This window comes from Epinephelus lanceolatus, chromosome 4, assembly GCF_041903045.1.
Source record: "Epinephelus lanceolatus isolate andai-2023 chromosome 4, ASM4190304v1, whole genome shotgun sequence".
Classification (NCBI taxonomy): Eukaryota; Metazoa; Chordata; class Actinopteri; order Perciformes; family Serranidae; genus Epinephelus; species Epinephelus lanceolatus.
In genome coordinates this window covers 4,442,739-4,454,952 of record NC_135737.1, presented here as the reverse complement: position 1 = coordinate 4,454,952, position 12,214 = coordinate 4,442,739, and the positions used below count along the sequence as shown (strand labels likewise).

General features: G+C 39.4%; 1 protein-coding gene across 6 annotated transcripts in view; it reads right to left on the bottom strand.

Annotated features, from left to right (window-relative positions):
* Nucleotides 1-12,214, bottom strand: part of LOC117259790 (kinase suppressor of Ras 1-like) — a 103,758-nt gene that overhangs the window by 20,774 nt on the left and 70,770 nt on the right. For all 6 annotated transcript variants that reach the window (XM_033631504.2, XM_078166870.1, XM_033631505.2 and 3 more), the window contains 3 exons: nucleotides 4,792-4,939; nucleotides 1,996-2,383; nucleotides 43-206 (listed from right to left, as the gene is read on the bottom strand). In XM_033631504.2, the coding sequence (XP_033487395.2) occupies nucleotides 43-206; nucleotides 1,996-2,383; nucleotides 4,792-4,939 (700 nt within the window). The remainder of the gene's footprint in view (nucleotides 1-42; nucleotides 207-1,995; nucleotides 2,384-4,791; nucleotides 4,940-12,214) is intronic.

Below are 12,214 nucleotides of genomic sequence, written 5' to 3'. Positions count from 1 at the left end.
TGAGAGCAGGAATCCAGGCAGGTATCTGTTATGGGCACTTACCCTCCAGAAGGTTGGGTGTGGCAGGCATCATGTATGGGGCTGAGGCTGGGACAGGGCCAGGTGTTCGGGCGGACAGCAGGGGAGAGCGCAGCGCTGAGTCCTCAGGACTGAACCCATAGCCATTGATATGAATTGCGCCCAGCACTTTGTTCTTCTTACAGGTTCTGCAAGGAGAGAGAGCAGCTTACAGCTACTGTATACAGCAGTTCACTTCAACCTGTCATGCGGTGACAGCTCAGCTGCACAGTGCAAAGTGCTGAAAAAAAGAACTGTTATGTCATTGGTAGCCGGTAAACCATAGTGTAACAGTCAGGAATAGATATGGTTTTGATTTGTCTTCTTTCATTTGTATATGTGAAAGTGCCAAACTACATTAATTCAGAGCCCTGACCTTGGAAACTGTGTTGGACAGCACCCACAACTTAATGACAATTTTGTTATTTGCAGTTTTACCAGTTGTGGAGCTAGAATGTAAAGTTTTTCCTGAAGGAAAATGGAAGGCCATGAACTCAATTAAAATCAAAAGTTTTAATCCACCAGGGAGCATGACTGCCACTTTGTAAATTAATTGGGAATTTGCCTGTTATATCATAAAATAGCTTATGTGCAAAGCTGACATTTTAGGCTGATGATGACACTGTAAGACACTGTGGGCCCCTGTGTTAATTCCAACACAAAGCATTACTGCTAGTTTCACACTATCACAGTTGTCATTTTCACAGCCCATGTTTTGTCAGTAGCAAAGGTTTCTGCGGCCATCTGTGGGCCCATGGGTTTGTAGGTCTTAAAATGTGGTGTGGTCGGGTGCATTGTTGGCATATTGCTATTTCGAGGCAGCCGAATGTGATTGTGCCATTGACCAACAAAAACCTGTTCTGAAGTCAGAGAGGTGCCTACATAGGAGGGTGCATACACAAACTTGTTGCACACACAGGTATGTATAAGTAGCAGAGATCAGAGCAGAGCTGCAGAGCTGCTGTCCAACTATCTGTGTGCATTTACACGAGGAGCAGCATAACTTCATTGATTATTTCAGAAGCTAAAAGTTTAGTTCCATTTTCTCTGTCAAGTTTATAACTACAGTTTTTAGTTTTGTTGCTCAAATATCCCACAGTTTTTGCTGCAGTGACATCACTGCTATTACTACATTACTCTCAGCAGAAAACTGCTTGCTTCTTCAATTTGGCAAATCCACCATATAAATAGCAGTACAGGCATACCTGGCTTTTAAAGGTAATGAGATGACACTCTGCTGTTACACCCAAAACACGCCTATGATTAATTAAGGGCCTAAATACAACCTCTTTGCACCCTGTGACTTACTTTGCACCCAGATTATGATTATTTTAACTAGCAAAATGGAGTTGGACATGTTCTAAATGCACCTGCACCATGCACTTTAAACCATGTTCTATACATTATTTAAAATAGGGCCCTGTGTCTCTGTGTTAATTCTTAAGTTATCTTTTTGATATGCCACAAATATGTCTAAAAATGAATGACTTTTGAGTAACTTCATATAAAAATCCCTCTCTGTTCTCTCATCTTGAACTCGGGGTTTACACACAGATATATCCAGCCCAGTGTGATTTTGGGAACCAAGCTAAAGTTCATTCAGAAAAACAATGTCACACTTGGCATCAGCTGCAAGAAAAAGACAATGAGGATATTAACTCATCTCATTCTGCTCATAGGCCCCTGAATTGAACTGAACTGAAATAATGCTGTGGCAGACTTTGTGATATCAGGAAATACCATATTGTTGTCCAAAAACTTGATGTGACATTGTATTGTGATGAAACTTGTGATTTACACCCCCACTCTGTACAGTGACTTATGTTATTTCAGTTTGATGTTTAGCAGTTGAAAGATAAGGCAAATATTCCAACAGCACACTCGGATTCACCATCTTTACCATAAAAACACAGTTGCAGTATCAGTTCTAAAACCCACTTGTGTGTAGCAGGCTCCTCAATGCGGTTGGCCAGCTGTGACTCATGACTCTTGCTTCTTGTCAGTGCGATGTTGGGGAGGAGCTGCAGCAGTTTGCGGGAAGATGCCGGTGGTGTGTTGCAGGGCTTGGCAGTGCGCGTCTTTGAGGCTCGAGTGGCTGGAGGAGTGCTTGGCTCTGGGGCGAAGGCATCCTCAGTTAATATAGAAGGTCTCTGTTCTTCTGAAAAAGGTACAGCTGATATGGAGATGGAGCGGCCATGGGTGCTGGTGGGCTGCACAGGTTTGGGGGAACTATTAGAGCTGGAGGGTGGGCGAATGGGAGAGAATGCATCACTGTCCTGTTGGGGCTCAGAGCTGCAGGAGCCTGAGTTGGGCCTCGGGTCACCTCCTTAGCAAAAGGATAAAAAGCAAAGATGATAAATGAAAGAGTAGTACACAAATGGAGTACACACTGTCACACATTACAAGAAGATGATTGGGATGGTTTAAATATAAATTTCATCAAATTAGCACATCAATTCAAATCTAATGTAGTCCCATCTGAAAATGAATTAAGTTTACTTTTACTACAACAGTTTAGAACCTCCTTCACATAGTCAAGTGTAATACACACTTTAATGTGCATAGAAACTAAAGAGTCAGTGTACCATTACAGCATAAAATTATTTTTATTATAGCTTTAGTTATAGAACTTTTTAAAAAGAAATTACAAAGAGCTTGATAGTAAAACAAACAGAGTGAACTGCAAAAATGCTAAAATACCTAGCAAGAATTTGAAAGTAGAACACAGAACAAAACAGTAAAAACAAGCATACAAGTATGAAACCAAAACGGAACAAAAACACTGTAAGCATTTTTCAAAGTAACAAACAGGACACGAAATGCAAGTTTTTTCAAATAACAAAAAATGGCAAGATACACATAGTGATGTTTTATTAACTACTGCTGGGTGATTAAGCAAGACTCCAGTTGTGGCTGATTGGTCTGCATGTTGACCTGCACTACTTTGAGACACCGGTCTTTTTAATTTTATATATAGTAGTTTAGTAGTTTTATATATAGAAGTGGTTATTGCTGGTGCATCACACATTGTAATGCATCACATAACATTTCATGTATTGTACTAGCTTTTTCTTACTGTGGGGAAAGCTGAGAGCTAAAACTCAAATGGGGCTAGTGCAAAGATGCAAGAATTTAAGTGATGTGATCTGATTTCCCAGAGTTTGTTAAAAGCCTAGCAACAGTGTTTTGAATCAGCTGGAGGCGAGCAGCTGACTGATGGCTTAGGTTGGAGTATGCTGTAAAGCCCTCTGAGGCAAATTGTTATTTGTGATATTGGGCTTTATAAATAAAATTGATTGATTGATTGATTGATTGATTGATTGATTGATTGATAAAGAGAATCACAGCAATCCCAGTGAGAGAAAAAAAGACACTGTCTTTTCTCAAGCACTGCAACTGTTAAAAATTATGTTAGTTATTGCCCTTAGCTGAAGGAGACAGGACTGTACCACTCTGAATAATCGATTGTCAAATGGTAGGTCAAATATAGCCCCTTGACTGCAAGTAGACTCTTTTACATAAGATAAGAAAAATCCCAGTATATATGATAGAGAAGCTGTCAAGGAGGTTAGCCCAATAAAATAACTTTAGATCTGGACTCATCTAGTTGCAAAATATTCTGTTTCATCCAGCTCTTGAAGTTGTAAGAGTTGTAACAGTTGAGGAGCTGTACTACATTTATAGTGTCACAAGATTTAAGGGGTACATACAGTGGTGTGTCATAGCATACATGTGAAAATCTATACAGTGCAATATGTGGCCTGGCCCAGTGGCAACAGGTTATAGGTGTACTCACAACTCTTAAGAAAGCTTTAGTAAACATTTGTAATTGGCGATTTCATGGCCAAACCTGCTGAGAGGTTATTGTTTTTTCATTTGTTTGGTTGTTTGTTTTGACATTCTGAGTGCATAATTCAGATATTTTTGCAGATATCTGTTAACCTAGTTAGACTTTTGCTGATTACCAATTCAAAAAATTATACTTACTATCTGAATCATGTAATAAGAATGTTTAAACAATGATAACAATAATAATAATAACAATAATAATAATAATAATAATAATAATAATAATAATAATAATAACATGTTAACCGAATAAGTGAATTAAATTGTTTTGTAATTGTAACTGTAACTGTTTTGTAATTAAAAAATGATTGTGCCTGTTCTATATTTGGTTGTGTTTTCTGTATTTGCAGTGTGTTTCTGTATTTTGTTGTAACTTTGATCATGTTTTCTTAACTTGCTTTGTTTTTTTCGCATGTGCTGAACAAAAAATACCAATGAGGGAATTTTGAAGTAAAAGACTGTAGCATTGGGGGAACAAAATTCAGATATTTTAAAAGTGCTATGGAAGTGGTGCAAATTTCTTAAATCATTTTCACTTACTCAGATGACTAAAAACCTATTATAAATGACACACAGTGACTGTGGGGCTCTGAGAGTCTGGTAGCTGCTATACTGGGTTGGTAACCCTGTACTGATTTAAAATATAATATCAAAAGGTGTTATATTTAACATATTTGAAAATTCCCATTTGAAACCCTGTGTAAAACATAAACCAAGATGGCTGTTAAATACATCACATAATCATTTATCATGGTAAAGATTAAACTGAATAAATGAATTACTAATTACTTATAAATACTATTTAATGCATTTCTGTTTTTGTTTTTTGCTATGCCTGTGAATGACCCCTTCACAGAATGCAGGGCAGCCAATTTCCTGGTTCACCTGTTTCATTAGCACTCTTCAGACAGGAGAGGGCGGCAGTGAGGCGAGAACGATCTTCTGAGTTGGAGCCCAGGCGTCGCATCGTGTCCTGCAACTCAGAGCTGGACATCTGCAGCAACCCGTCAACTGAGATCTTTCCTGCTGCAGCCTGCGGGAGACAAGGAGGACGTCTCAGAACCTGACAGAAAATTTCTCAGAATAATCAGCAGGATATACAGAATATTACTATGAGGGGATTTGTCTGGGATCCTCCATCTTTTTGTACTTCTCCTGATAAATGTCTTAAACACAGTAGTCTCGGCTTACTAAATCTTTGCTGATCTGCTGATGCATCAGTCACAAAATGAAAACTTAGAAGATGTGTCAGAGTCTTAATTATGAGGACATATTCCACTCAGAAGAAAATAGCATTAACAAAAATAAGCACAGGGAGACTTTCACCAAGTCTGCAAAGACATTTACAACTGAGGCCTCAACAATCAGCATTTGAATTACACCAGGACCTCTGACAGTCTTAACATAGACAAAGCAACTTCTCACTGCTTTGTTGCATCTTCCATACATCTAATACCAACTTTTTTCTCTCTTTCACACATACAAATTTGACTTTGACATTGTTTATTGCATTGGCCTACAATGTTTTGTTTTTAAACAATGAATGCATGATGCCTGGATCTACAACAAAAGTATGGTAAAACTATTCTTCTGTTGCTGGGGTGGTGGCTATAATTTTGAAGCACAATAGCCTCTACACAGTGTGTTCAACACGACAGATGAATGTTCAGTCAGTACACATTTACATACAAGGCCACACACACACACACGCACACAAACACACGCAACAGTTATTCTTTACAATTCTTCAATTGAGCTTACTTTGGTTGTTGTAAGTAAAAGACTGTGTGGTACCAGAGTAACAGTGACATCATTATAACAGCATAAGAATGGAGAAGTTCAGGCCAATACTTCATTCTTGAAAAGAAAACAAGAAAAGGATTGACAAGGATATATTTAGCAGTATAAAGAGTCTTGTTTCTCTACTGTATGACATTCTCTTCAGAGGTTTGCTCATGTCATATGTAAGCCCTGTTCCAGTGCACTGTGGGCCACATTATGCAGCAGTTAGAATAACATATCCTGACTTTTGCTTATTTAAACTTCATTTTGTCTGGTTCATAAAAGTTAAGTAATCTTAATTCTACAGAATGCCAAGTTTCCATCTATGTTCCAATTAAATGCCATAGAACAGTGTGTATATCTGAAACAAGATCCACTGCGTCTGCAGAAGCACTTATGAAGATTTAAATTTACTGTGTAGACAGTAAGACAGGCTTCAACAGACTTTATGCAAATGTAGAATGGAAGGTATTCTTCGAAAAGTCATCTGACAGCTGGATCTCTAGAACATGGACCTTTCAATGGGCTGATTTACTTGTTTATTCAGTGTGATTAAAGGAAAAGGCAGGCTGTCATAGAAGAACAATTGGCCCATTTGCAGACAAAATTAGACAAAAGCAAGAACAAGCCAGTATCTGAAATAGCCAGAAATATGGGTCAAGGGATTGTCCATAAAGAGCTTTTGGGAGGGGAAAAATACCCATAGGTCTAAACTGTCAAATTAGAAACCAGTGTATTGTCAGTTTGTCAAGCTTTAAAATGGCAGACCTGATGCAAGACTAATTCCTGGAATCTGCTGGCAAACTGTGAAAACAAGGTTTATTCTACACTGCTTTTATTTTACTGGTATGTGTTTTTTCAGGCCTTGATGTGAGTGTGTGTGTGTGTGTGTGTGTGTGTGTGCGTGTGTGATTTTACAATCAAATGCACAGTATTAATGGAATAATGCTTAAAACACAAACTTGTATGCCTCCACCCACCAGTCAACTTTTTATACACGTTTACATACATGTCTGTGAAAACATGGATGCTTCACGCACATCTTCCCCCTGACAGCACAGAAGACCTATAAAATCAGTACAGTTTCAAGGTGGACACCCAAGATTAGAGTCACCAACTTTTCAACAAAATATTTCCCCTTCTGTTCCTGAAATATGACATTGAATAATGGCCAGGTGTTTTATCAAGAACATTATGATGTCACAGTGAAGTTGACCTTTGGTGCGTGTGTGAGTGTGAGTCTGTGTCTGTGTTCTATGAGGATTGGCTTAATCTCCTGGCAACTTGCTGTTTCCTACATACTGTCCATGGTAAGTGAAATGGACAGGCTAGGGTAACAAAAGGCTCAGTATTTGTATGGGATGTATCAGAAAGACAATGTTGAGACTGAATTTGAGGCTTTCCCCTACTAACTTCTGTGTTTTGTGGAAAAATGCAATCTTTAAATTAATCTTAAACTAATCTAAGGCGTCAGCGGTCTGAGTTAAAGAAATAAAGTGGGCATCTTTTAATGTTACAGTCTTTTTAGTCTAAAATTCCCCATGTCATGTTTTGACAGAGAGTGTGTCCTGGTACAGTATGTCCTGGCAGTTGCACGGAGGTTTGTTGCCTGGACAACACAACTGCCAGTATGATGACTGCAAGATTTGATTTGACTAACTCAAACCAGGACTGTGGCTACCACTGAGGACCCCAAAGTTGTGCCTTCAGTAATTGTTCTGACTGTTGTCCTATTTTGTTGCAAAAGTCTCTTTCCATCAGTGTGAGAGTGTGCATGATGTGTTTAAGGTGTAAGTATGTAGGCAATTGGCTTTTCTTTTGATGATCGTTGACTAAATAAGGATCCAAGATGGTGTCGGCTCTGTGCAGAGGCAGTGCTCATCTCTCTCATCTCCCAAGTGGCTACACAATTACGTGTAGCCTTTGCCATCAGTATGGCAAAGGCTACTTATGCAAACACTTAAACACTTATGCGCCGTCAATAGAAAAATGATACCCCGAACGAGTTTTGTGGATTAAAAAAATACACTGGACTTTTTGACGGCATGAGGGTCAGTAAGTACTGTCTGTATTTTCATTCTAAAGTGGCCATTTCCTAACACTGAGGACGGCTATGAGCTGAAACGCATCTGTTTGACTGCTGCTGTGCAATCCACTATATTAAAAAGTATTATACTTATTAGTGAGTGCTGTCGGGTTTTTCTGCTTTGCTGTATTTTTTTGGACCAGCACCCAATTACACTTTGAGACTTTTGAGTGAGCACGCCAAGTTTGCTGAAGACTTATCTCCACACACAACAGTACTAGCCAGCCGGCCATGACCTCCCCAAGATGGCGGCGACGTTGACGCATTGCTGAAACGGGCTGAAGCCGTCAACGAGGTATCTACTGTATATGATATCTATGACGCAAACAGCTAACAATGTCAGGTTTGGTTGCGCCATCCTCGTGTGTGAACACAGGTCCACTTATAAGCTGCAACTTTGGGCTTGTTTTTTTGTAAAGTCGCTTACAAATATTGGTAGTTGGGGGTTGAGGTTTTTGGGCTTGTTTCTAAAGTGGAGTTGCTTATTAGGGCTTGCTCTCTAAACGTCACCTTCTCTGTATATATCCGTCTAATAAGTTATTTAAATGCATGACAGTATGTCAGACTGCTGAATTTTTCCACAGCTCCGCTAACTCCGCCCCTCTCCTTCTCCGCATATACACAGGTGATGGTCAGTCAGTGAGACTTTTCACATTTTAATTGTGCAATTAATGGAGTTCTTTAACTATTTCGCTAACAAGTGGGCAAAATATGGAAATAATACAATAAAGATTTGTAGAAAGAGAGAGCATTAAAAGATTTGACTCCGAGAGGGGGACGATTCAAAGGCAGTGTGCAGATTCAGATTCTGTGTGGAATATGCACTCATCATTCAGATCTTGTTCAGCATACCAGCACTGTCACAGTGAAAGTAAAATGGCTCGTTATATGCGACTTCTTTACTTGCATTTTCATTCATTCATTTATTCTTTCCACGTTTTTGGTCAGTTAGTTGGTTTGGTAGAGTTCACGGGCAGTAAATATAATGTATTTGTAAAGTAATTTTGTTTGCTGGTCCTGGTTGCTTGTTTCTCTCCGAAGATCTGGCAACACTGAACACAACACAGTGTGGAGTGAGTAGCAAGAATGAGTGCGGATAGCGAGGAAATAGTCGAGTAGTAGTTTTTATACCATCTTGTGTATGTTCATTTATTTGAGTGTTTTCTAATGGTTGGGTTGACATTACATTTTCTTCCATGTGCCTTGACTGATGACTGTGATTGCAATCAGAAAAAAAGCTATTGAGTTTAAAATAAATTTGTTAAAATGTATTTATTTTCTCCTGGTCCTTATAAAAAAAATTATCGATAATTATCGTTATCGATCAATATGAACCAGCTATATATACACTTTTCAGCCATATCGCCCACCCCTAATTCAACCACTGGATGATCAGAGATGTGATCAAAGTTTCCAAATGTACAATCTAATACATCTCACTCTCTCCTTAGACACAGTCAGATACATGATTATATGTACAGTACAGGCCAAAAGTTTGGACACACCTTCTCATTCAATGCGTTTTCTTTATTTTCATGACTATTTACATTGTAGATTCTCACTGAAGGCATCAAAACTATGAATGAACACATGTGGAGTTATGTACTTAACAAAAGAAGGTGAAATAACTGAAAACATGTTTTATATTCTAGTTTCTTCAAAATAGCCACCCTTTGCTCTGATTACTGCTTTGCACACTCTTGGCATTCTCTCCATGAGCTTCAAGAGGTAGTCACCTGAAATGGTTTTCCAACAGTCTTGAAGGAGTTCCCAGAGGTGTTTAGCACTTGTTGGCCCCTTTGCCTTCACTCTGCAGTCCAGCTCACCCCAAACCATCTCGATTGGGTTCAGGTCCGGTGACTGTGGAGGCCAGGTCATCTGCCGCAGCACTCCATCACTCTCCTTCTTGGTCAAATAGCCCTTACACAGCCCGGAGGTGTGTTTGGGGTCATTGTCCTGTTGAAAAATAAATGATCGTCCAACTAAACGCAAACCGGATGGGATGGCATGTCGCTGCAGGATGCTGTGGTAGCCATGCTGGTTCAGTGTGCCTTCAATTTTGAATAAATCCCCAACAGTGTCACCAGCAAAACACCCCCACACCATCACACCTCCTCCTCCATGCTTCACAGTGGGAACCAGGCATGTGGAATCCATCCGTTCACCTTTTCTGCGTCTCACAAAGACACGGCGGTTGGAACCAAAGATCTCAAATTTGGACTCATCAGACCAAAGCACAGATTTCCACTGGTCTGATGTCCATTCCTTGTGTTTCTTGGCCCAAACAAATCTCTTCTGCTTGTTGCCTCTCCTTAGCAGTGGTTTCCTAGCAGCTATTTGACCATGAAGGCCTGATTGGCGCAGTCTCCTCTTAACAGTTGTTCTAGAGATGGGTCTGCTGCTAGAACTCTGTGTGGCATTCATCTGGTCTCTGATCTGAGCTGCTGTTAACTTGCCATTTCTGAGGCTGGTGACTCGGATGAACTTATCCTCAGAAGCAGAGGTGACTCTTGGTCTTCCTTTCCTGGGTCGGTCCTCATGTGTGCCAGTTTCCTTGTAGCGCTTGATGGTTTTTGCGACTCCACTTGGGGACACATTTAAAGTTTTTGCAATTTTCCGGACTGACTGACCTTCATTTCTTAAAGTAATGATGGCCACTCGTTTTTTTTTAGTTAGCTGATTGGTTCTTGCCATAATATGAATTTTAACAGTTGTCCAATAGAGCTGTCGGCTGTGTATTAACCTGACTTCTGCACAACACAACTGATGGTCCCAACCCCATTGATAAAGCAAGAAATTCCACTAATTAACCCTGATAAGGCACACCTGTGAAGTGGAAACCATTTCAGGTGACTACCTCTTGAAGCTCATGGAGAGAATGCCAAGAGTGTGCAAAGCAGTAATCAGAGCAAAGGGTGGCTATTTTGAAGAAACTAGAATATAAAACATGTTTTCAGTTATTTCACCTTTTTTTGTTAAGTACATAACTCCACATGTGTTCATTCATAGTTTTGATGCCTTCAGTGAGAATCTACAATGTAAATAGTCATGAAAATAAAGAAAACACATTGAATGAGAAGGTGTGTCCAAACTTTTGGCCTGTACTGTATATGCATATGCAGTGCTTCACTTTGTGAAGGAAAGCATATGTTGTCTGTCTGTCCATCTGTCCTCGTCACTGAGCTGTAAGGCTGCACCAACTGACACATGCAAATAGGCTAAGTGCAGTATCTACTATCACTATTACAGTTGAAATAAGCAAGCCATGCTTTTGATATATAATTTTGGAATAGGGGAGAAATCTGACTACTGACCTGCTGCGTGTACATGCTGATGTACAGTTACCAGGTTACTACAGTGCATGCAAACACATTCTCCTTTCACCCGGTTTCTCTCAAGAACCTGATTCATTAAGTGCATGTAAGCAAACAAAAAAAATGTCATCTGAATAAGTCAAGGTTGCAATAATACTACATTACATTTCAAAGCAAAAAATAGAGCCTTTATTATACAACAGTTAGTTCCAAACAAGCACTTTGATTGTACAGGAGGCATTCCATTAGTGCTGATATACTGTATTATAGCACTGGGACTTTCAACTTTGCATGTATCAGTCCGCTTTACAGGTGTTCTGAGACATGGATCATTTTACTTGTTAATTAGTCGACATTAAGGGTTGGTGTAAAAAACTTTGCACCGCAAAATGAAATACATTACGACAAATAACATTTAAGATAAATACTGAATGGTCAGAAAAGGACGACGGGACGGAGGAAAAATGTTTTTATACTCTGTGAAAAAGTCTGTGACTTTGATGGACTGTGTCCTGTTTGTCACCAGAAGTCAAAGCTGGTGTCTTTTAAACCATTACCAAATTGTTTCTTTTTTAATTTTTTTTTACCCAAACCATGGTCTTTTCATAACCTTTCCCAATGGTTATTTTAACCTAAATCACAGTCTTTCCCTGACCAAGTAGTTTTTGTGCTTACCAAACCTTATCCAAAGCTGGGCATATCTAAAAACAGCCTCCAAATGAAATGGCAAAATAAATTGTTTATAACTGTCCTTTAGATTGACACATAGGCACCACAGAATAGTTTATCTGTGCCTTCCAAAGCCATTAAAAAAAATAAATCAGTTTTCTGATGTCCGATCAGGCTGAAATCACTATGGTTGAGGTTCGGTAAGGGTCAGGCATGAGGACAGCTGGGTTAAGGTTAAGGAAAGATCATGGTTTGGGTTAAAATTAGAGTGTGGCTACCCGATCCAAGCCTGTTGGGCTGGGTTCAGTCAAAAATGTATAAATTGTATTCGGGCTAATGTCGGATTCGGTCGGCTTTCAGTGAAAATGAAGTGTAAACCTAAATAAAATCCTATTGTCTGTCCTGTTCATTGCTTGGGCACTGTTATCTACGTGACAACACCTGAACATAACACACA